Source organism: Capricornis sumatraensis, chromosome 11 (genome assembly GCF_032405125.1).
Source record: "Capricornis sumatraensis isolate serow.1 chromosome 11, serow.2, whole genome shotgun sequence".
NCBI lineage: Eukaryota > Metazoa > Chordata > Mammalia > Artiodactyla > Bovidae > Capricornis > Capricornis sumatraensis.
Window position 1 is genome coordinate 20,632,478 of NC_091079.1, and position 24,896 is coordinate 20,657,373.

General features: G+C 63.6%; 2 protein-coding genes across 2 annotated transcripts in view; both read right to left on the bottom strand.

Annotated features, from left to right (window-relative positions):
• ZNF623 (zinc finger protein 623) overlaps window positions 1–24,896 on the bottom strand; it is a 246,494-nt gene that overhangs the window by 181,530 nt on the left and 40,068 nt on the right. The window lies entirely within an intron of this gene.
• Window positions 12,619–22,278, bottom strand: RHPN1 (rhophilin Rho GTPase binding protein 1). Its single transcript, XM_068984038.1, has 16 exons — window positions 22,219–22,278; window positions 19,248–19,363; window positions 18,105–18,233; window positions 17,721–17,796; window positions 17,106–17,183; window positions 16,695–16,819; window positions 16,437–16,603; window positions 16,052–16,245; window positions 15,513–15,669; window positions 15,328–15,432; window positions 14,906–15,100; window positions 14,540–14,616; window positions 14,195–14,341; window positions 13,948–14,109; window positions 13,502–13,647; window positions 12,619–12,955 (listed from the first exon to the last, which is right to left on the bottom strand). Exons 1-16 carry the CDS (start codon window positions 22,276–22,278, stop codon window positions 12,619–12,621), a joined length of 2,271 nt encoding a protein of 756 aa, XP_068840139.1.

Sequence of the window (24,896 nt, forward strand, 5' to 3'; positions counted from 1 at the left end):
TATAAATAAACCACAGCCTGCCGGACAGGCCCGAACCGGAGGCAGCTGCTGGGCCGGCCATGCCATCACCTGCACCCAGGCCTGCACCCAGCCTCCGCAGGAGGAGCCAGCGGCCAGACGTTTCCGGTGGCTCCTTGCTCCTGCTGTGTCCACGCCCGGCCTATCAGACCAACAGGACTCGCGGCTGCACCCTCCTGGGCTCTGACTGGCTCCATGCACCCTCTAGCCTGGGTGATGGGCAAAAACAGGCCTGGAGACCCACAGGGTCAGCCTCGGGCCCCCTCCGGAGGGTGGGCCATGAGGGGTGGGGTTGCGGCCAGCCTGACCCTGGCTCCCCAAGGGCGGGGCACGTGCTCTGTCTACCAGCCAGCACGGGGTTGAGGGGCGCGGTGGCCATTGATGCTGCCCCTCCAGGCTTGGGAGCTGCCACCTCTGCACAAGCTGCCCTGTCCTTCCCGGACAAACAGTCTTATTTAGGGCCCTCGGCCCAGGCCAAGGCAGTGGGGGCTGCAGACCCCAGGGTCAGTGATTGATGGGGGTGTGGGGGCCGCGGCCCCGCCCCAAGACGGGCAGCCGGGGAAGTGGCTGTCAGCAGCTAATGGGCCCCTTGACAAATATGATCGAGGAGGCTGGGGGAGCTTCCGATCTGGCCCTGCCCTCCAACAGGGCCCCCAAGAGCCAGGCAGTTCTGGCCTGGCAGGCGGGGCTGGGAACCGGTGTCTGAAGTCCCACAGGACAGGCCTCACCATCTCCAACAGCTCTTCCAGTGGCCCTGAGGGGGAGGAGGGGGTGGGAGCTGAGTAACGAGGCCCCTCCCAGCCTCACATGGGGATGCTGAGCTCAGTGCTGCAGCTGACCAAGGGCTTCAGGAATGGTAAAAACCCTCTGGGCCTCCGGCCGCCTGGAGACACCAGTTTGCTGCTGGACTGTAGTGTCTGTGCTGCCCCGCCTCCCCCGCGCCGCCTCCATTGATGCCTCCACCCAAGAGGTCCCCCTGGCTTTCCCTACCCTCCCAGGGTGAAGCCTGCCCCTCGCTGGGGCCCAGCGTGGCCTTTTAGGCAGGGAGAGTCTCAGTTTGGGACGGTGAGAAAGTTCTGGAGCCTGGTGGTGGTGCAGATAGTGCAACAAGGTAGATGTGCTTCATACCACTGAGCTGTGCTCATAAAAATGGCTCAGATGCAGAAATTTGTGTGAAATATATTTTAATGTGATTTGAAAAAAATCTAAGTGCACCGTGTCCCATGCCCTCAACACCCACGCCTGGCACCTGGCCACGGAGTCCTTACTAAGGGGTCTGTGTACCTCACCTCTTCCTTCTATTCCTGGGCCCAGCAGGCCCTCCTCTGAGGATGTCCTGGGTGGGGCGGCAGTGGCCGAGAGAGCCTGGGGGATGCAAGTGGGGTGGGGGAGGGGGGCAGGTGGTATTCCAGGCCAGGCTGGGAGTGCAGCCCCCCCAGGACAGGCCCAGGCTCAGGAGACTACCCGCTGTCCCTGTGGTGGAGGCTAAGACCCACACTGGGGCTGCAGGAAGCGGGGCTGGGGATGGGGGCAGAGGAGGGTCTGCTGGGGGACGGGCGTTTTCTTGTTGACACTGGTTACTGCAGTCATGATAAAAAGCAAGCCAACTTTTAGATGGTTGTTGGTGATGGACTTGGCATGCTGCAGTCCATGGGGTCGCAAAGAGTCAGACAACTGAGCAACTGAACTGAACTGGAGTTTTCAATTCTGCAGTTAATCCACTCCCTTCTGGGCAGGGCAGGCAGGCAGCTCCCCCTGGCATGAGACCACCTGGATGCCTGGCAGGGACAGGGCAGGCCCGACCCCCGACGTGCTCCTCACTGGATCCCCGTGTCACCCACAGGCTTGTGTCCACAGGGCAGGTGGAGGGTCCTCAGGCCAGGGGAGGGGGGCACTTGAGACTGGCCATCTCAGGGGTCACGGCTGTTGCCCTGTCAAGCAGCGGGAGGTGGGGGCTGCTGACCTGGCAGTGCGGGGGTCCCATGGGGAGGGGGCCAGCTGCCTGCGAGGCCTCCAGCCCAGGGAGGATTTAGATGGTGCTCGCTCAGCGATCGATCCACCCCGGCGTCTCTTCCGAGGTGTAGAAAACTGCATGTTCTCCCAGTTAGAGAAATGGCCATGTTCCAGGGATAACTGATGGACCTTCCGCTTCAGGAATATCCATAAACTCTGGTTCCAAGAACAGGTAAACCCCAGTCCCCATGCCAAGTCAGCCACGGGGGGCCGTTGGGTGCGGCCTCCACACAACCTCCCTCCAGGGCAGAGAGCGAAGGGGCCTGGCCTTGCCTCCTTCTGCTTCCTCTCTGCACCGAGGTGGGGATTGCCCATGGCAGGGGGTGTGGTGGCAGACAGAGGGTGGGCCTGCCCTTTGGGGCTCACAGTCAGATCCTAACCAGCTGCCTGAACAGACCCAGAGGTGAGTGTCTAGGCCCACTGACTGCCCAAGTACTGTGTGACACTGGACAGGTCTCAGAACCTCTCTGGGCACTAAAACAGAAGCTCAGGCTCAGCCCCAACCTGAACACCTGTGTCGAGGTCCAGGGCTTGGAGGGCCAGCGCTGCAGTGAAAAGGTCGCTAGGCCACCCGGGGCACTGTGGGTCGAAGGGAGGAAGGCGGTGCTCCTGCTGGTTGAGGGGCCCCGGGCTGCTGTCTGAGGTTGCCCACCCCACAACCTCTGACTGACCACACCATGGCCCCAGCTGCGACCCAGTCCTCACCGGCTGGCAGCCCCTTGGTGGTCCAGACTTGCCCCCAGGCTGGCTAATCTCCTGGAGCCCCTGTTCCAAGGGCAGGACGCTTCGCCTGATGGGCGAGCTGCTCACGGAAGTGCAGGACGTGGTGTGCGAGCCGTGTGAGAGCTCAGGCCTGTCCTCGGGGACAGAGGAGGCGGCCGTCTGAGCAGGCAGGGCCCCAGCTGTCTGCCAGGGGCCGCTCACTGGCCCTGTCGTGAGCAGCTCGGTGACGGGGACTCGTCCTTCTACGGTCCCCACCCCTGAGACAGCTGTGTCCTAGGAGCTCCTCCAGGACTTCCCTGTAGTCCAGTGGTTGAGACGCCACCCTTCCAGTGCAGGGGGCGTGAGTTGGATCTTCGGTCCCACATGCCACATGGTCTGGCCAAAAATAGGAAAGCTCTTTAAACTGAGTGGTCTGGGCCAGGAATTCCTCCCAGTGCCCTGGTGGGAGTTTAAGTTCTTGCCAGGCTCTTCTTCCCACAAGGCAATGCCTCAGAGGTGGGAGGTCATCCCTGCAGGAGGCCTGGGGGCAAGGCCTGGCAGAGGCCCCCAGGTGGCTTGAGGGGGCCACCCTGTTGGGCCCTGGAGGCCACCAGGGAGACGGGTTGGGTGGAGAGGCCCAGGAGCCTGCAGCTGACAGCCCACCCAACCACCTGGCTCCCAGGGCCAGCCCTCTGTGGCTGTAGTCCCGGCTAGCATCCTGCTGAGGGTCTCTGAGGGCCGAGGATCCCTGGGGGGCTGAGAGCAGCACAGCACGGGATGTTCCGCTATCGACTGATTGGACAGGATGGGGCCGGCCGGCCTGGGTCAGCAGATCCAGCCCCGGCTCGGGATGTCAGGTCCTGCCTGGCCATTGATCAGAGGATGCTGGCCGGGCTGGGCCCTGGGGAGGTGTGGCTGGGTGCACTGTTATGGGGGACATGGAGGTCCAGACTTACCGCCTGCCTCATGCCCACCACACTCTGCTGGGTCCACCCTGAGGTCGGGGCATTCTTGAGGCTGCTTTGGCATCATCCCAATGGGCACAGCTTAGACCTGGCCAGTGGGCTGGCCCTGGCGGGGGTACCTGACACTCTTGATACCGGGCCAAGTGGAAACTCGGCTGTGACCTCTGAACCCTAGCAGGCACACTGCCAGCCTGTTCTGTGGGGCCCTGTGACCTGGGGGGCCTGGCCCCCTCCTGCATTGGCTGGTTCTGGGCCTCCAGACCTGCCCAGGTATGAGAAGGCACAGGCCTGAGAACTGATGGTGCCCCCCTGGCGAGGGAGGGGTGTGATCGCAAGAACCAGAGCAGGAGGGGGCAGCCAAGGGACTGGAGGCGGGGGAGGGGGCGAAAAAGGGAGCAGAACCCCACCCCCCACCAGGGCGCCCGAGACAGAGAGGGAGCCGCAGGACAGAGCACCCGGCCCGTGCCGCCCCGCGTGCCCTGCAGAGGCCAGGCCAGGCTCGAGTCACCTTGGGCCTCCCACGGTCTGAGGGATTCATGTTGGCAAGCGTCACCCCCGATTGATTATTGGCAGCAGGCTCCCTTGATGAGGTCTGGGAGCTTCTGGAGCCAGGCGGCCAGGCCACCTGGAAAACCGCAGACGTGGTCTCGGCCCCCTGCCCACACCAGCCCTCCCGCCCGGACCTGCACCGCTAATGAATTGGGATTTGATCCACGAGACCACAGCCCGCCACTGCCCGTCTGACTGTCTGGCTCCAGCCGGTGGGTGAGGGGCTGGGGCCCTGCAGGGCTGGGGGACCGGTGCTGCCCTTCGCCCTTCTGCTCAGGTCCTGGGGAGGTCACCCCCTGGGGCTCCCCATGGTGGGAAGACCCCTGAGAGTGACCCATTTCGGCAGTGAGCCCCAGGGGCAGGGGGCTGGGTGCAGGGCCCAATGGGTTTCTCCAGCTGCCCCCACCCCGGGCTCCCCCTGCCCAGCTGACCACGCACCACTGTCCTCCACACCTGCTGTGAGGCCCCAGCCAGCACCACACCTGCCCCCAGACCCCCAGCTCAGCCTCCTACCCTACCCCGTGGGCCCTCTGCTCACCTGCCTGGCCTCCCTACTCACCTCTCAGGGGCAGGGACCAGGCCTGAGCCCCATCTGGGCAGCGGGGACTGGCAGGGCAAGCCCCCAGGATGGTCAAGAGCATGCGAATGAATTGATGGTGAACAAGTGAGGTGAGCAGACCCCCAGGAGGATGCAGGAGGTTGATAGCTCAGAGTCGAGGCTCCAGCAAAGACTGTAAGACACAGTCTGGGTGGGGCAGGGGCAGAGTCGGGGAGCGCAGGGCAGGGGTGTGTGGCCGTCACTAGAGCAGCTTGGGTGCGGGCCCCGAGGAAAAGGACCAGGGGAGGGGGCTGCCCTCTGGGCCCTGGGCTTTCCCGGGGGTCCTGCCCAACTGAGGTCAGACCTGAGGGCGCCCCTCTAGGGACACGGTGAAAGGAGGGTGCTGACTGCGCCTCTTGGGAGGGTCAGAGGGAGCCGGGCTGCTGACGGATGCGGCTGTCAGACCAGCGGCGTTTCAAGGCAGAGTTCCAGGAGAGAGGGGAGAAATCGAGACAGATTTGCCAATTTAATGGAAAGTCAATCAATCTGGCCTCCTGGCCCAGTGCAGGCCCCTGGTGGGCACGGCAGACCTCCCGCCACTGGCCACCTTCTCTTGCTGGGGAAGGAGGCCCCTTGGTCACACCCGGGTCTGGGGTCAGCCAGAAGCCTCCTGCTGCCCCCAAGCCCAGGGCCTTGTGGCCTCCATGCAGTGACAGAGCCCACTGCGGGAGGAGATCCAGGCACGCCACCTGCCTCCGTAGGAGCCAGCTCCCAGGAGCGGGCCCACCCCATCCTCCTGGGCCCAGCACGCCCACCCCAGGGCTCAGCAATTAGCGCAGCACCTGGGCTGGTGGGGCCTCCTCATCGGCACAGCACAAGCCCGTCTCAGCAGCTGGCAACACCCTCCGGGTGACACTGACCCATACGGCCACACACACTGAGCCTTGGCCCACCACAGCCTGCCTTCTCCCCGTGCGGCCAGTTGTGTGGACACTGACGTCACCTACACTCCCAGCCAACCTCCCCCATCCCGTCTGCCCCCTCTTCACCATACTGCCACCTCACTCAGTCCCCAGGGAGCCCTGGGTCTTGTTGGGGGACCCCTGGGCCTGCCCAGTTGGACAGTGGTCCAGGGTGCAGGCCTCCGAGGGGCTCTGGGTGGGAGCTGTGGACTGGCCGAGGCTGGACGCCTGGGGGGCGGGGCGGCAGGTGTCATTCTCAGAAGTAAGCACCGAGGGGTGATGAGTGGGGGTGGGGGCTGCAGTATTTAACGGCTGCTATCGGATTGTGCGGCTCCGCCTGTAACCGGCGCATTATGAAGGCTAATGGATTTTTGAGGCCAGATTGATTTTTCATTAATTTGGTAAAAATCTTTTTCCTCTCCCCTATAATTCTGTCTTAAAACGCTCCCACTGACAGCTCGATAAGTCACTCTTGTCTTAATGCACGTCTGGCTCACCCGTCCAGGGGCCGAGGGGGAGGGGAGCGTGGAGCCTGGGGGTGGTAAATACTGCATTAGGCCTGGGCCCAGGGAGGCACCCTGCGGGGCTCCCTACCCGGGTGGGCGTTGGCCTCAGGCACCGCCCCCCCAACCCACAGGCCCCAGGCTGCAGAGGAGAGAGCAGAGGCAGTGTGTGAGACACAGGGGGCAGCAAGGCAGGAGGCCCGCTCCCAGAAGGGAGGCCCGCGGAGGCCTTCCTCCTGGTCAAGGCAAGGCTAGACCTCTGACCCCCAGGGGCTGACCTCGAGTGCGGCCTGCCCAGGCTTCATCCATTCTCTTCCTACCCCGGCCTGGAAAGGGCGGCCTCCCAGCCTGGTCTGCGCTGCTGATCAGCAGGGGTCCCTGCCCCTCCTGGACTCATCCCAGTTCCATCCTCCAGAGACCTCAGGGTCTGCAGGGCCTGCAGCTGCAGCCATCCAGCCTGAGCAGGGCTGGCCTGGGGGCAGGGAGGAGCTGACCCCTCTCTTCCTCCCCGGCTCGGCCGCTCCTCTCTCTGCTCCCTGACAGTGCTCCGGGCTCCCCTCCCTCCTCCTCCTTGAGATTCTCCCCCTTGCATCTTCTTGTGGGGTCTCCAAGCTGTCCTGTACCTCTCCCGCCCAACCACCCTCTGCCAGGCTTAAGGTAGACCTCCTGGGCCTGCCCATAGCCCTCCCTTCCAGCCCCAGACCATGCCCAGCCTCCCGGGACATGCCCCTCGTTCCCCGACAGCCTAAGCCCAGTGGGTCTCCTTGAGCTGACCTGCCCCGACCTACTTGCCTCCTGGAGTCCCACCCCACCACACCCAGCTAGGACGGCCTCACAAATGTCCTCCCGGAATTGCGAATCCTAGTCCTCAGGGTCCGGGCCTCCAGGGGCCTTCCGGGAGCAGGCTGCAGCCCCGAGGTCGTGCCCTCCCCCATTGGGGGCCTGGCTCGTGGAATGAATCCCGGTCCCCCACTGCCCCCCACTCCAGGCCCCCGGCCCCTGCTGGCTCCATGCTGCCTTTCTTTGCTGCCTCCCACCCCGTCTAGGTTCTCCTCAACCTGCGTCCCTGGAGGGACCAACTTGAAACTAGGCAGGAGGTCGAGGCCCCTTGGGCTCCCAGAGCTCCGTGTGTTCTTTCCGCTACTGCCCTGAGATGCCTGTTTCAGCCTCCCAGTTGGTCAGAGTACCAGGCGGAGGCCCAGCTTGACCTCTTAGTGCCCAGAGCCCAGCTCAGCGAGGCCAGCCGAGTGGGGCCCTGGTGGCTGCCTCTGGTCCCCATCGCCATCACCCCAACCTCAGCCGGCCCCAGCCCGGGGTCCTCTGTCCAGAGGAAGGGACGGTGGTGAAGGGGGGCCTGGACAGGGGCTTCTAGAGCTGGAGGGTCCTGGCCATTGAGGGGATTGAGACTGAGTCAGTGGTGACCCTCATGAGGCCATGGAGGCGATGGTGCTGCTGGTCGGGGGTGCTGACGGAGGCCATGTGGGGGGTGCTGACGTGGATGCTGGTGACGGTGCTGGTGGCCGTGGGGACGAGTGGGGAGGCGGCGCTGCGCTGGCCAGTGGAGCCCTCGGTGCTGGTGAGACAGGTGGAGCTGCTGCTGGTCTGAGCGCGGGCTGCAGTCGCGGGGCAAGTGGGGCAGGTGGCGATGGCGAAGGCAGTTCCTGGCAGGAGGGGAGGGGAGCAGCAGCAGGTGGCAGAGGCCTCTGAGAGCCCAGGAGCCTGGAGGGGGTCCCCGGAGTGAGGAGGGCCCTCCTGCATTTCCGGGGTGACTGCGCCCTCCAGGCCTGGTGTGTCCTCCTGCGCTCCCTGTGGGCCTGGACCCAGCCTGGGGTCCACAGAGCCTGGCAGGGGGTGGCTGTGTGTGTGAGCACGCGCTGGCCCGGCTGACACAATCAACGTCCTGAGCAAAGGGGTTGTGGTGGGCGTGTCCCCTCCAGGACCAAGGCCAGACCCCCAGCCCCCTGCAGCAGGGCTCTGAGCTCACTGGTAGGGAAGCGGAGGCCCAGCAACACTCTGCAGGTAGGGGTGCATTGCCTGGGGAAGTCCTCACCCCCTGGGGCTGGGAGACGGAGGCTCGTGGGGGTGAGTGGGGAAGTGTCCCCGCTAGAGCCACACAGACCCTGGCCCAGGTCTGCACTCGACTCCTCAGACATCCCCAGTGAGGACTCCCAAGTTCACCTGCAGTGACCACACCTGCATGCACCGTCCCCACAGGAGCTCGGTGAGGTGAACCCGCCCACAGGACGCCTGAATGCACAGACTCCAGAGCAGAGCAGAGCTTGCTAGGCTGCCTGGCCAGGGTGGGGCTGCTGGCCAAGCCTGGGAGCCCCCCAGGCCTCAGCCCCCCAACACACACAGCCAGGGGCTTGGCCACTGCTCCATGCAGGCTTTGAGCCACCCCAGCGGTCCTGGGGCTCGCTGGCCACAGCTAGAACGGCCTCTCCTCTGCCTGGGGCTGAGCCCACAGCCCATCTGAGAGATCGTGAGACACCCCGAAGGCACACAGCCCCTGGGGCCCAGCACAGAAGGTTCCGCACCCCCAGGACGCCAAGGCTGGGGGAGAGGGGCAGGGTCAGGGGTGTCTGCGGCTGTCTCATCGAGTTGGTCAGTCTCCGGCTGGAAGTCTGGAAATGCATGTGCTCAGGTCATTGTGGCTGAGTGCCCCAGCCACACGTTTCAGAATCTGGGGGTGAGATGGGCTTTCCTGAACAGGGTGGGGGGTTGTTTCTCATGAGCGACGGAGCTGAGCCCACCACTCTAAACCAGCGCCTGAGCCCTGTCGGGTCACGTCCGCTACGAAAGGATAAACTGAGGTCCAGAAACTCGGGGACTTGAGGAAGGTTGACTTATTGTATTTCCATGAACTTGGAGGCTTAAAGTGCTAGAAACTTGTTCTCTCCCAGGTCTGGAGGCCAAAAGTCTGAGACTGAAGGGTTGGCAGAGCAGCAGGGCCGTGCTTGCTTGGAGGTCAGAGAGGACCATTCGTGGTCCCTTCCACCTTCTGGTGTCTCCAGGTGTCCTTGGCTAGAGGCCTCACCACTCCAGTCTCTGGCCTGTCCTCACACAACCTCACCCCTTCTGTCTCTTACTGCGAAACACGTTGGTGGATTTAGGGCCCATCCCAGTAGTCAGGATGGTCTTATCCCAAGACCGTTCAGTGGTCACACCTGTAAAGGTCCTTTTCCTAAACCGGGGCCCGTTCACAGTTCTGGGTGGCTGCATGTCTGGGGCCACCACTGAGCCCCCTGCAGCCAGGCAGCAAGTTCAGCCTCTCCAGCAAAGGCTCTGGCTTGGGGTGCCGGCAACACAATGTGCCCCAGGCGTCCTGGGCTCGGGGTGCCCCAGCGCCCCAGCCCTACCTCCTGGCCTCCACGACCAACAGACCTGTAACCCCCAGCCTCCTCCACAGGGCGCTGGGGGCTGAGCCCACCCGAGCTCAGGGTCAGAAGCGCTGCTTCCCTCACTTCGCACCTCCCACACCCCACTTCCGGGTCCCTGGGGCCCTGGCCCATCCTGCCCGCCCCCGCCAGTGACTGTCTGTGAGCACCTCTCAGACTGGCCCTGGATCCCTGAGCGCTGCCTTCTGTGGCTCAGCCCAGGGGCCGGTGTCCAGTGGGGTGAAGGGCGCAAACCCCCAGGTGGCCACGGTTAGCGGGGTTCCGGCTGGTGTGTGGCACTGATGTGGGGCCTGTTTTGGAGGCTCCTGGGTTAACCCTGCCTCTAGGGGTATCAGGGGCAGGTGGAAACTGAGGCAGGAGCCCAGGGAGAGTGAACCTGGTGGGGAGAAGGAAGCCAGGAAGGGCCCCAAGCCTGCGGCCCTGCCGTGGTCTGCCAGCTGGCCCCACCTCTGATCCCTGCCCCCTCCCCCTCCCTCGCTGCTGCCTCCGCCTTGGGGCTCCCGTCCGTCCGCCTGCCTCTCCGCACATTAATCTGTGCTGGCTCACTGCTGACCCAAGCGAAACGGAGTTTGCCTTTTCCCCTCTCGGCAGTTTTCTGTTGGCAAAGCAAAATGATCGCAGTGCACGCTCACCTCGACCTCCCCATGCAGGGAGGAGGACCGCCCTGGAAAGAGACGTCCCTGCCGGGCCAGGCCGAGGAGGGGGCCCGGTTGCAGGCACAGCACACACAGGGGACATCCATGTGCTCACTGCCCAGCCCCTCCCCCAGCCCCCAGCTCTCCATGTCCTCCGTGGGCCCTCTCTGTGCTGGGCACGGGGACAGGGCAGTATCTTGCTGCCGCTGGTGCGGAGGAGCAGGCGTGGTGCCCATCCGTGGCCCACAGCCCATGTGGGGCAGAGCGACAGCCGTGATGTGGTTGGACCAGAGAGTGGGGAGCTAACACCGGGCCCTGAGACGTGGCCATGTCTGAGGAAGGCTGAGTGAGTCCCAGCCCAGAATCCAGGGAGGAGGCAGAGAGAACAGGCCAAGTGCAGAGTGAGGCTGGTGGGGGCAGGTGGATGGAAAGAGACAGCACCCCTGGACCCATCAGAGCAGCGCGGACAATCAGGCAGGCACACGCCTCCTCACAGGCACACCCACTCGTGTGTGGACCCCACAAGCCAGCCCATCAGTGTAGAGGACCTGGGGGCTCTCGGGGCACAGCCTGGACAGCTCCCAGCACACTCGGAGAAGCCCCTTGGCCACGGGCTTCTCTCCTGGGCCAGGCCAGGCATTGACATGACCCCAGGCTGCTGTCCGAGAAGCAGGAGTGTAGTGATGCTCACCCTTGGGTGCCAGGCTAGCCTTTTGTTCTGAGTCCTGGCCCCAAGAGGGTGCGGTATTGCCCTCTGGGTGGGGGTCGGCCCACAGCTGACCACTGGGGGCTTTGCCAGGCCCAGAGTCATGTCCATGACCTCATCCCCGAGGCCTCCTCGAGCCAGCCCAGGACTCCACCAGCTGCTGGTTCAGCCGTCTGGGGACACCAGGGAGGTGCCAGGGAGACCAGATGGGCCGGGCCACTCCGGGGTGCTGGGTGAGGGTGGACACAGGATGCTGGAAGGGCGCGGGCAGAGCCCCCACCTTCCTTGGGGGCATCGTCTGGTTTGTTCCCCTTGCTCAACACCTACTTTCCCATCTGGATAAAGACTTCCTTGCTTCCTGGAGAGGTTGACGCCCAGCCACCCCTGACCCAGGGGAGCGAAGGCCCTGGCTTGCCTGAGGGCCCGGAGCCAGGCCACCTGGGAAGCCTAGGAGGGTGTGGGCTTTGGGATGGGCCCTCCCCACCAGCCTGGGGGAGAAGCAGGTGGTGGCTCTCTCCCGGCCCCAGCCCCTCCTGGGTTCAGGTCGGCTGCTGGAAGCGGGGACGCTGCTGAGTTCTGGACAGGACCTGCCAGTCCTGTCGTCCCTGATTAGCGTGTAATGGCTTCCTTGACGCACAGTTTTATTAATCAAATTAATACGAGCTGAGGTGACCTTGGCAGGTTCTGCTGAGAGGGACATTCCCCTGGGAGGGGCAGGTGGTCAAGGAGGGACGCACCTGGATGTCCTGTCCGCCGGCTCGGGCAGTTGGGGGGAGCCCTGACCTCCCACTCTGAACACTGTGCACCCTCATTACACCCACGCACCCACCCTCACACACTCACCCCCGCCAATGCCCTGCACTCAACCCCCAGCCCCAGTGACGCTGATGAAGGTGGGAGAGAGCAGGGGCCAAGTCCCTAAGGGCTGCTTCTGCTTGGGGACCCCACGGAGGAGACAGGCCTGACGTGCTGAGAGGGGCTGGACCTTGGTCTGCAGGGGAGCTTCCTTCTCTCCGGGGTCTGCTGCCCGCCCCTCCTTAACCCTGCACGGCCCAGAGACCCCGCCTCCTGCAGCCTTGTGAGCAGGCCGTGGCTGCCCCCTGGTGGCCACGGCACCTCCCCCCAACACTATCCCGGAGAGAACTGCAGACAGCAGCCTCTCCCATTTTCCACCCCTTCCTTTGGGGCCAGGCCCTGAGCCACACTACCGCGGGGCCTGGGGCAGTGTGGCCGTCGTGGTCTCTGGGGCTGTTCCCAGTATGCATGGCGTGGGGTGAGGGGGTGGTCCCTGAAGGCTCACGGTCCAAGAAGCCCAGTTTGGTGCCGAAGGGGCTAGGGAGAAGTCCAAGGGAGTTAGGGTGGGCTGGGGGTACCCCTCTGTGCTGGGCCTGGGAGCAAGGAGGCTGAGACGGCCCCATAGACACCCCTTGATCCGAAACAGCGGCCTCGGACGCCCAGGCTCGACGGCAGGGCGGGGGCAGGGGGAGCAGAGCCTGGAGGGATGGGATGGGGGCGGACACAAGGCAGGGCGGGGGCGGAGCTTGGCCGGAGGGGACGTGGGGGTCGGGCCTGGCCTGCAAAGAGGCAGGCAGCTCCAGAAAGGACTGGACTGCAGGAGCCGGGCTGGGGTCAGAGGCCCTCGATGCACACGGTGTTGGGAGACGGGACAGGAGGTACGGAAGCAGGGAGGGAGTCCCGCTCCTTGCACGGAGGGAGAGCAGAAGGCATGCAGTAGTTGGCTTCTGCTAGGACACCACTCGGGTGGGAGGCCGTGCTGTGGACACCTGGGCTGCTTGTGGAGGGAGGGGCAGGGCAGGAGGGAAGCTGGTCCTTCTCCAGCCTGTGGGGCACCAGGTGGACCAGTGCGGGGTGGGGGTGGGGGGCCCGGCAGGGGTCACTGAGGGCCAAAGAGAAGCTGGGCTTGGGGCTGCGGTCCTGAGGGAGGGTGTGGACAGAGGGTGGCATCCTGGGAGGAAGGGGACGGGAGAGCTCAGCCAGGGGCCTCAGGAGCCCAGCACAGGGGCAGCGGGAATCTGAGCTGCAGGGGCTGCTGCTACACATCCCCCTAGCCTGCCCCCTTTTCCCATGACAGCTCCTTCTGGTCCGAGAGGAGTCCATGGACACCTCCACCCGGGGAGCTGCCCTCTAGTGGGCAGTCGGGACACAGGAGGACAGGGCAGCTCAGAGACAGGCTCCTGGCACGCGGGACTCAGTGCCCAGGGTAACTGTGACACTTCTTGTGCGGGTGCTGCACCTGGCCCCCGGCACTGGGCTCTGGCACATCTCATCAGACATGGTCTTTAATGGGCAGCTCTGGGCACTGGGTGGGGCAGCAAACTGGCTGAAGCTCCTGGGTCCTGGATCTGGAAGGTCTGCATAGGGTCCTCGCTCCCAGCCAGCTGGAGCCTGCGCTGGGGCCCTTGTATGGGAGGAGCCGGCCCCTCACCGCCACCCTGGGCAACCCAGAGGGTAAGGGCAGCAAGCAGCTCAGGGCTGTGGGGCTGGGGACAGCCTTCTTCCAGTCTTGCCCCTGTTGGCCTTGCGGTTCCAGCCAAGGAGGGGCCTGGGCCTCGGGCTGGCTCGTGAGGGCACTGGTGTCTCTTGGCCACACTCCTTCTGGCTTCTCAGAAGCCCCCCAAGGGCTGGCTGGCGGTCCCCCTGTGTTCAGCATGGAAACGGACGTGGGTCAGCTCCCCTGGCCTGGTCTGCTTGTGGCCAGCGGGTGAGTGCCAGGGACAAAATGGTGGGGATTCAGGGGTTGGGGGGTCCATGTGATAGCAAACCCCCCATGGGTTTGCCCTGCTGGGGGGCCGTGCTCCAGAGGCAGCCTCTGCCCGGAGCAGCTGAGGGGCGGGCTGAGCCTCACGGAGGACCGTCCCAGCACCCTCGTAGCATGCGTGGGTATTTGGGGCCTGGCCAAAGGAGTTAGGGACACCCTCCCAAGGTCCTGGGGCTCACCGAGACGGGCAGCTCGGCAGCAGGCAGCAGCGTGACCATCTGCAGGCTCACGCCCTCGTCGCCCACACCCTTCAGCTGGGCCACCACCTCCGCGTGCTTCCACCACCTGCACGGCTGCCCATTCACCGACACGATGTAGTCACCCTCCTTCAGGCCGGCCTCCTGCAGCAGACAGGGAGAGTCCCACAGCACCCCTCCACCTCTGGGTGGGCCCACCTTCCCTGCCCCCCCGGTGAGGGGGGCTTACCGCAGCCCGGCCCCCTGGAACGACGGCAGCAATGAGAACAGGCGAGTCTCCCCGCAGCGTGAAGCCGAAGCCTCCCTCTCCTCGAGACAGGTGAATGGGCCCCACCAGCCGCCAGTGATTCTTGGCTGAGAACACGGACAGGGGCCCCTGGGGGAGGTCAGAGGCCTGGCTGGGCTGCTGCACTTGGAGGAGCCCCCCGGCCTGGAGCACCCTTGCCCTCATCTCTCCATTCGGTGAGAGACTGGTGGCGTCAGCAGGGGGGCTGGGCAGGGTGGGGCCCCCTTCGAGGACCTGCCTGAATGCCAGGAGAGAGCTGAGGAAGGGGAGGCCTGGGAGGGTGCTCACCAGCCGGTGGAAGATATCAGCTACCTTCACCCGGGAGAAGCTGGGTGTCCTTCCCTCTGCCCTCTGCTGCGTTTTAGCTGAAAGGATGAGGGTGAAGGGAGGCAGGGCTGAGTCCAAGGCTCAGGGTCCCAGGGTGGTGGCCTGAGGTGCACCCATGCACTCGGGCCCTCTGGGCACCACCAGCAGGAGGCGCATGGTGGTTCTGGCGTCTGACGTCCCTGGGGGGACGGGGCAGGCACGGAGCAGCGGGGAGCTGCCATCATGGCTCGGCTCCTCCTCCGAGGGCTCTCTGTGTGACACATGGAGCCTCTGCCTGCCTCCCCCGCTGGGGCCAAGACACACCCACCCCGGGGGCCTGGTGCTCACGCTGGATGTCAGGGGCCTCGGTGGCCTCATGGAAGTCGTCCTCCAGGTCGAGCTCCGAGTACTTGGCCAGAGAACGCCGCAGTGCCCGGGCCAGCACGGCCTGCAGCAGGTCCTCCCAGCGCAGGGCTCGGCACACGGCGTGCAGCTGCAGCGCCGCCTCCTGCCCCAGGAGGGCCCGCCTCAGGTGGGCCTTGCCTGCGGGACCGAGCTGTCTCATGCTGCTGGGGCCCCTCCAGGCCCCCACCCCACATGCAGCTGGAGGAGGGCAGGTCAGGGCTTCCGGGTTCATCCTGGATCCGCCAGGGAAGAGCTGCCTCCCATGGGTGCCTGCCCTGCCCAGGAAGCCGCCCGCACTGCTGGGGCCCCATGGGGAGTGACAGCTGGAGTGGGGCGCTCACGCCGGCAGGGGCCCAGGGCCTCACCCAGCTTGCTGCGTTCCTCGCGCTCCTGGGGCAGCACCGGGCCCCGGGCCTCAGCCGAGGCCAGGAACACTTTCTCAAGGATGGGGAGCTCCGACTCGGCCACCGCTGGAGGTCAGAGAGGGCAGTGAGCCACCGCACGGGCCCCTGGTGGCACGGCAAGCGGGCAGGCAGGGCGGGGCACTCACGGGCGCCGTCACACAGGCCCAGGGCCGCGTGGTAGTGAGCCAGGGCGTGGAAGTGCTCAGCCTTCACGTGCACCAGGGTGGTCCAGGGGAAGGGCACGTAGTCCCGGACGGGCGGCTGGACCATGGTCTGATGCACCAGCCGGTACTCGGCCGCCACCTGCTGGCACACAGGGGGACGGAGGGGGCTGCCTGGAGCCCAGCGGCCTGGGCCCCGGCCTCTGCCCACCCTGGGGCTCCGCCTCCACCAAAGTCCCAGCGACCCTGCCCCACGTCGAGACGAGCTCCAGGGTCAGGGGGCCCCAGTCCCTGCCCTGATTGGCATCGCCCCAGATGCGGGGACTCAGGGCCCCGGGACCCTGAACAGCCCCCCAGAGCCTATGAGGACAGCTGGCTTCCAGAGACTCCCCAGCCGCCCCTCCTGGCCCCGCCCCACCCTGCCCCGGCCCCCAGCTCAGCGGGCACCCGAGAGCCAAGAGCCGCAGCCTGGCCCGTCCCCTGGGACAGCCGCCCCCCGCTGTCCCCCTCCCTCCCGCCCTCACCTGGGCCGCCTCCTGGGCGAGGCGCAGCTGGGCCAGGCAGTCGTGGGCGGCACCGGGGGCCTGCAGCAAGAGGCCCTCGAAGACACACTCCTGGGCCTGGGCACTCATGAGCTGCTCCAGCATGGAGAGCGAGGCGGGGCTCATGTCCGGGCTGGGTGCATGGGAGAAGTTCTCCCTCAGGAGGCTGAAGGCCCCTGCCGGGGAGAGGGGGCTCAGCGGGGCTGCCCAGCTCTCGCCCTAAGCTCATCACAGAGGGCCTCTGTGTGCTGAGCCCCTTGGCCTAGGGGGCCACCACGCCTGTCCCCCCTACCCCGACTCTGGCCCTCGAGCCTGGAAGTAAGGACCGCGCAGGCACAGCTGTGGGGCCAGGGTCTGGCAGCCTCACCAGCAGCCCTCTGAAAGGCTTCCACGGCGCAGCTGATGCCCTCAGGGCAGGAGCGGTTCTGGCGAGCCCCGATCTGGGTGTGCAGGGCGCCGATGTTGAACAGCACGCTGCCCTTCTCGAAGGCCAGGGCCCGCTGCTGGGCTGGAAGCCCTGTCAGCGAGTCGTACCTGCAGGGTTGGGTCAGGCTGGGAAGAGTTCCCACAAGAAGCTGGGGGTCTCAGGAACGGCCCCGGGGCTCCTGCCCACCCCAGCCCCTACCAGTGGAAGAGCAGCCCGAGGCTCCGGGCAGGGGTGACAAAGCGTGCCTCCAGGAAGCAGAGCTGGTTGTAGTAGGCCGTGAGCAGCTCCAGGCCAGCCTTGCTCCGGCTGGGGGTCCGCGTGGCCTGCCAGATGGAAGTCAGCTGGGTCCTACCGCCTCTGCCCACCCCAGGGCACACATGGCAGCCCCTGGGATGTCACAGCTCCAGGGGGCGCCCCAGGGTCTAGGGGTGAACATAGTTACACGTGCCCTCCTGGGGGTTGCTGGGGACCACACGTGCCACTCCAGGGGACTGCAGGGCGCTGGAGTGGGAGGCTGGGCAGGGTCCCTGAGGCGGGCACGGGCACAGAGCAGCCATTCCCAAAGGCCAGCAGTCTTCTCACCTGGGGGGTGGGGGGGCTGACACCCACCTGCCGCAGCTCCTCCAGCTCCCTGATCTCAGCCTCATAGGAAGCTCCATCCTCCCCAAAGTGCCTGCAGATCAGCTCCTGAGGTTGGGGCGGGGGGAGGGCAGGCACGGGACTTCCCTGGAGCCTCCCAGCCCGACATGGCTGAAGCCCCATAGCGAGGGGACCCCCACCACAGATGCGGGGCCCAGGGACTCAGGGATGTCTCTACTGGAACCCCTTACCCTTATTAACTCCCACAAACCACGTGCCACCTGCCACCTACCAGCGGATGCCCGAGGCCCAGGCTGAGGCACCTTCCTGCTGGCCTGGCCGCAGGGGCTTAGGTCCCCCGGAACCTGCGGGTTTTCTCAGCACAGGCTCTGGCTAGAAGGGGCAGCCCCCAGCCAGCGGAACCCTCAGAGCAGGAGTCGGGGACCCGGCAGCCATCCTGGGACCTCCGGTTTTGCCGACATCCGTCCCAGTGTGCGTTCTTCTGCAAAGCCCACCCGATCAAAATCCCCTCTGGCTGTGGAGGCCAGGTGGCTCCGGGTCAGACCCTTCTTCCCTCTGAGTCCTCACCTCAGTGAGACTGCTGACCAGGAAGCCCCTGAGAGCCGAGCCCAGGCCGGCACTCACCTTCAGGGAGGGGGCCCAGTCCAGGGGCTTGGTCTCCTTCAGCCCCAGGGGGATCATGGGGGCAGTGACGCCTTCGCTAGAACCAGAAGCAGCGAGTCCAGACTCTAGGGCTGGACTCCGCTGTCCTCAGTGGCCCTGGAGTCACCCACTACCATGCCTGCTACACCGGACGCACCGCCCCACCCCAGCTCTGGAACGCCACGCCACGTCCCTCAGGCCCTGCCTGATGCCGGCCCTGCACACACAGGCGTGGTGGTGGTGGTCTCCCTCACGCTCACACGCACACGCGCCTCTGGGGCCAGTCCCTGTCCCCCCCCCCCCACACTCGCATGCACACACGCCCCTGGGGCCAGTCCACGTCCTTGCACACACTCACACACGCACCTCTCGGGCTGGCCCGTGTCCCCGCTGCTGTCGAGCCCCGCCAGCTCCTCCTTCAGCAGCTGCAGGCTGGAGTTGACGTCACTCAGTTCCAGGGCCACAGTCTCCCTGACGCGGGCGTTGCTGGTGGCTCTAGAGGAGGGAGGCTGAAGTGAAGCCCTAGCGCTGCCCGGGGACCCATGCCCCAGGCCTTCATCGCAGCCCAAGCTCTGGAGCCCATTCCACAGTGATGTGCCAAGGGGCCCAGCCACCCTGGGGTGCAGTGGTGGGGTCCAGGGCCCACCAGATGACCCCCTCCTCTCTGAAGCTCCCTGTGGGCCATGCAGTTTCCTGTCCGTAGGCGTGTCATGACTCTGGCCGGAGTACATGTGCTCGGACCCAGAACTTCCAGGGTGTAAGCACCCCCCAACCTCTCACTCCCCAGGACACGGCTCACGCCTGTGCTCTGGAGACTGGAAGGCAACTTCCCTGGAGAGATGGGGTTGGACTGCCTCTGTGCCTGCCAGAGGGACCAGTGGGTGCCCAGAAAGGCACGGGGTGGACAGGGAGGCAGGGTTAAGGAAAAGGAGGGCCTGGCGGAGCCCTGGCCTGCACCTGGCTTTGTGCTCATTGGTAGTGGCTGGGGCAGGCAGGGCCCCCTTCCCGGGCCTCAGATCAGCACCCAGAGAACAGGTGGGTGTGAAGGTGTGAACACACAGGCTCCAAGGTAGAGATGCATTACTGTCTCAAGGACTCATTCTCAGGTTCTCAACCTCGGGACACTAGTCACTTGCCATGGCTCAGCCTAAAAATTGCAGCTGCTATGCCCATCCTGGTGGGGACATCCTCTCCAGCCTAGCACGGAACCTGGCTGGCCCTGAGCTGACCCTGCCAGTGAGGGCCACCAAGGTGGGGGCCTGAGTCATCTGTGAGCATCCCAGCTGGGCACCATGGCTGCCCCAGACCCTGGTACGAAGTCCAGCCCTGCCTCTCAGGAGCCTGAACAGGAGGCCTGGTCGTGAACTCACACGTGGACCAAAAGACCAGGCACCCACCGTGTCACTGCCCTGCCCTGGGTGAGCCTGCCTCATGGGGGCCTCTAGGAACATGGCTCTGCTTTCCTGGGGGTCCAGCCGTGGGTGGGTGTCCTGGGCAGCCAGTGCCCACCTGTACAGATTCTCGGCGCCTGTCCGCATCCTCAGCTCCCTGTCAATCTGCTGGTGGATCCGGGCCCTGCGGCTCTGCAGGCGGCTGGGCGGTGAATCTGCCGAGAGGTCACAGCCCTGTGAAGAGGTCACAGGTCACTGGGCCCAGGCCAGCAAGGACATGGCGGGCAGCGACAGGGCTGGACTGCCCTGGGAAGATGCTGGGCCCGTCGGGTGCCGCTCTGGGACTCAGCAGCCCAGCTGGAGACCCGCCGGGAGACGGTCAGTTGCTCCCCGCGTCCTCCTGCGCTTCCGAATTCCTTCTATAACCTCCATGACCTGTCCTGCCCACGCAAATGCCGGACTGCACACGTTTAGGTGGAGGGGACGACCAGCCAGCTCCTGCCAGGGCACTGATGGAGAGCAGCCTGCCTGCAGGGTGCTGGGTCTCCTCTGGGCCACACTTACTGCGGCTGGGCTCCATCCCAGTTGGCCGCTTATTGTGGCAAATGCCCAAACCACAGGCCCCAAGGGTCACTCCGCTCACAGGCAGAGGGCCAGGCCTTCTGACAGCCCCATCTGAGGTGCCTCAGTGTGGCTTCTGCCCTGCACACGGGCAATCCCGCCAGCCTGCCCGTGTCCCGGGCCCCAGGCAGAGAGCCCTGAAGCAGGTTCAGAGGGTGAGAGGTTTCCTCTGTGAGGGGAGGGGCTTTCAGGGCTCCAGTGGGACTGGTGCCGCTGCGGCCATTTAGGGACCTCCCGGCCTGGTCAGTCACCAGCCCGAGAGTTGGGAAGGACTTCTCAGAATGTTCTTCCCTGGACCATGTCCTCAGGCTCAAGTGGTCTCCTGGCCCTGGAACAGAACAGGGAAGAGGACATAGTGCCTCCCAGGACCCCACCCTGAAAGCACAGGCATGCAGGGCTAATGCAGCCTCTCTGCAGTGGCCGCTGTCTTGCACAAATCTGAGGAAATATGTCCCCACTGCCACACACAGAGCAGTCCCCGCCTTCTGGGGGCTATAGGTTATCCCAGCCCCAAGCAGGAGGCACCCTAAAGAAGGCCTTACTCTCTTGCACAGACAAGACTCATGGCACATGACCACCTTGGATTACGGCCCAACATTTCCTCCACATTCCAGTGTTCTCAGGAGGGATCAATCAGGGAAGACTTCCCGCAGGAGGAAGCATTTTTCTGGGACTTCCAAGTGGTCCTGAGGTAACTGGGGAGAGGGGACTTGTCCCCATTGAACAATGGGGGAGAGAGAGCAACCACCTTGGATGACTGCCTGCTGGGGGACTCTGGACAGGTCCTCGTCTGTAGGCAGAGAGGGGGCTGGTGTCAAGGTGGCATCAGGCAGGAAGAAGACAAAGCACAGCTCTCCTCTCTCCGCTCTGCTGGTTGAGTGTCTGTCTTCGCACTGGCCTTCACCTCTTCCCCATGGTACCTCCCATACCCACTTGGTGCAGAAGGGAATGAGAAGAGGACATGGGCAGTCGCCCTTCCAGAAGGCCTGAGAATCCGGAGCAGGGGGCAGGCCACAGCTGAAGCTCTACTCTTCTCCCTCTGAAGGTCCAACTGCACAGCTCCAGCCTAAGGTTCTGAGTGAGCAGCAAGGCTGTCTGCCTGGGGAGGGGCGCTCCATGCACTGGGGAGAGGCTGCCATCCCCGAGGGACTGTCCCGTCAACACAGCTCATCAGGTGTCCGATGTCACGTGCCCCCGGAGAGATGTGCTTGAAGGCGGGAGACCATAGTTCCCCCTGAGGCCTGCAGCCAGCACCCCTCACGGTCTCGTGACCCCAGCGCTCCCTCCAGGACTCAGGCTGGCTGCATGACTTGGCGGGAAGTGCGACTGTGGCCCAATTTGCAGTGCTGGGTGGTGCTCACCCCCATTTCCACACCGGGTGGTGAAGGTTCTGCCAGCTCGTGCGTGTGTGGAAGAACCTCCACCTGATGGAGAAGAGCAGCGAGCCTCTCCCACGCCCTCCCTGCTCCAGCCCTGGCAGCACTGGTCTAATGGATCCCCCAGAAGCCCAGGAGGAAATGGCAGGGGCAGTGGCCAGAACTGGCTAAGTGTGCCAGGAACTAGGGCAGCGCAGGTCTGGTAACAGACTGCAAGATGGTTGGTGGGGCCAGGCCTCACACCCTCCCTGGTGCAGGTGCAGCAATGCTTGGTGGCACCGGCCTGAAAACTCTCGTGTGTGTGGATGCCTAAGGCCTGGCATAAACCCTGGGAAGCCTTTCATTGACTCCCAGGGAACAGCCAGGCTCCCGGGCTGCAAGGTGAGGCAACCAGAGCATGAATCCTCCCCAGACACAGACTCACATGTCTCCACCCTCCTCCCTTGCACAGCTTTTCAGTCCTGGAAACAGTCCACAGTCCACAGCCCCCGCGGGATCAGGGGTTTCAGGAAGGGGCAGAGGTACGGGGAAGCGAGGCGGGAGAAACCACCCTGCTGGGAAATCCTCCAGCCATTTCCTGTACCCGGGTGCATCAGCCATCTGTTGCTAAAAGTTCCGTCAAACACAGAGCTGGGTGGCCAGGGCACAGCTGAACAGCCCTAGGAGAGACGGAACAGCTAGGAAAGGGGGAATGACATGCCAGGAACAGACACGAAGGCCACGGGCTGTCACTGACCAGAGTCCAGCACCTGCCAGAGAAGGGGGTCCTGGAGTGTTGTTCTCAGAAAACCACGAGCTGGACTTGCGCTCTGACCTGCTCCGGTCGACGCAGAAGGGGTCCCCCAAACGCACTAGACAGGAGTCCAGCGGCCGGGCTCTGGCTCCGCACGGGGCCCCAGTTCCCCACCGTTAAGCCCATCTTACGCGACGTTTCGCCCCGGAGTCCAGCGGCGCGAAAAACCAGTGCCGATCCCACAGCCGAGCGCTCGCCCGCGGAAGCGGGCAACAGGAGCGGCCGGGTTTGGGAACCCACCTCCCGGCGCCCCCCGGCCGCCGGCCGCCGGGCGCTCCCACCTTGCGGATGGGGCCCGCTTGCAGCCGGGCGCTCTCCTCGCCGGCTCCCGGGCCGTCCGATCTGTCCTCGGGGACCATCGCCGCCCGCTGCTCGGGCCGCGTCCGCCTGGAGGCCGTCGCCAGCGCAGGGACCCCCGGAGCAAGGGACTCCTCACTCTCCTCTCCTGGGGGTGGCGGCCCCGCCGGCAGGAGGGGCGGGGCGCAGGCCGCCGAGCGTGCGAAACTTTCTGATGCCCAATCGGCGGCCGCGGCGACTCCGACGGACAGCAGCGCTGGCCAACCAGAGCGTGAAGGAGGTGGTTCTCGAAGCCAGGCCCTGCCCACTCGTGTCCGCGGAGCCCCAGGGGAATGCGGTCGCCCCTGGCAACCGCCGGCCGGCGGAAAAGGGAGAAACAAGGCGCCGCGCAGGGCCCAGGGGCAGCCGGGGTTCCACCCGCTGGGCGGCGTGGCCTCCGCAGGGCTAGTCCGAAGAAAACACCCGCGATGGCTTGTTAACGGATTTCCTGGCACGAGCGCCCGTGCAGCCCTTAAGGTCCGCTTTTCTGTCTCCGGTCGGGCACCCAGGCTCTGGCCTGGGGGCCCCAGTGCGGTGCCGTCCATTGTCACACTTCCAGAAACCGCTTCCAGAACCTTCCTCGGGAACCCGCCTCTGGAGCCCACACTCCAGAACCCCTCCTCGGCAACCTGCTTCCAGAATCATCTTACTTTCACCACCTACATCTAGAACTGACTTACCTCCCGGGACCAGCCTGCCTCCAGAACCGAACTCTCCCTGCAGAGTTACCCCAGGCCCTTCATAATTTCTCTAGTTATGGCAACTCTGGAACGCACTCAGATTTCATGTGGGGCTCACCTCACCGAAGAGCAGGGGCAGGAACACCAGAGCATATGCAGTAGCCATAGCAAATCTTAATCAAGTTCTGATAAATTTCCAGCCTTGTCCATAGTAACCATCTCCCCACGGTCCCTGCCATGCCTCGGTGCAGAGCCCTGGGCCCCTCCCCAAATGGCCAAGCCAGATCCTGTCTTTCCCCAGAGCTAAATCCTGTAAGCTAAGCTCTTTGGCCAACCCTGGCCATCTGAAACAATAGTAACAACAAAATAAGGTAATTGTTAACTCCGAGGAAAATAAAATGTAACACAGAATACGACCTGACTTAGCTGTGTGTTTCAGGCTGTCCTGGTAGCTTGACCGTAGAGGACCACCATAAGGAGTTTCTGTTCGGAGGAGAGAGGGAAAGGGTGAAGAAGTGGGTGAGAGAAGCTGAAGCTGCATCCTGCTGAGGGGGAAGTCAGCAGATAAGGCCTCAGTTAGAAAGCAGAATTCCAGGTGCAGAAGCATGAGCTCCGGGACTTCCCTGGTGGCACAGTGGCTAGGAACCCGTCTGCCTATGCGAAGGACACAGGTTTGATCCCTGGTCCAGGAAGATTCCACATACCATGAAGCAACTAAGCACCACAACTGCTGAAGCCCGCTTGATCCAGAGCCTGTGTTCCATTACAAGAAATGTCACTTCAAGGAGAAAGACGTGTCTGGCAAGGAAGAGTAACCCCGACTAGTACAACCAGAGAAAGCCTGCACAAAGCAACAGAGACCCAGCACAGCCAAAAATAAATGAAGAGATAAATAAAGAAATAAAAACCTCCAGTTGCAGATGCTTGTTCTTCGGAACTGTGGGATTCAACACCAAATCTGCAGCTCAGAGTTATAAGCGGTCACCCCTGGGGAGGCGGTGGGGTGCCGGAGGAGGTTCCTTCTTGGTTCAGCAGGTCTTAGAGACCTGAGGCTGGTAAAGCTCCCAACCTTCTATAACAAAGTAACCCCAAAACTTGTGTTTTGAAGAATGGATGTCTAGTAATTGACAACAAAAAGCATCCAAAATAAAAGGAAACCATTGGAAATGAAGAGATACTTCTAAATAAGGTGTGAATTAGAAGAAAGAACACAAACTGCATGTTACCTAAAAAAAAAAAACTAGAAAGTAAATAACATTATATAAAATTTATAGAACAAAAGGAAATTCTGTAACTTTATGTGACTTTATTACTATATAGATATCATATATATGTGAAACAATTAACCAAATTTAAAAAAAGGAGGAGGAAATAACAAAACATTTAAAGCTAACATCAGTTGCATAGCAAAGAAACTGAGTGTTTGAGGGAAAAAAGTTGATTAATCCCCAAGAGGCCTGATGGTGGGGGAGTAGATTTTTATTGGCTAGGCTCCGCCTCTGACCGCATAAGATTGGGTGCATGGCTTAGCCCTGGGGAGTGAGATGTTTATTATTTTTCCCCAGGTCACCATTCACAGGTGGGTGGTGGCAGAGGGTGTATCCACAGGGGTGTCCACCAAAGACCATGAGCCTCGCAGTGGAGGCGAAGTTACTTCCCCTGGGCTCATTTCTGGTTTCCAGAGAGGAAGAAGCATCAGGAGGAAAACAAGATGTCCCCCCAGTTCCCCCTGAACGTTGTCACATGGCCTTGTGTGTCTGCATGGGAGGCTGCGAATGTACTGTCCTTGCATGCTGTCCCAAAATAATTGGGGTTCTGTCTGTCAGTACAACCAGGATGGGTTTGGATCCCCACAAAAGCACAAATACACCATATCAAGAAAGGAAAAGAGACCAATTACCAAGGCACGGGGAGATTACAAACTGTGAGAAAGCATTATGACGGTAAACTGGTCTGCAGAA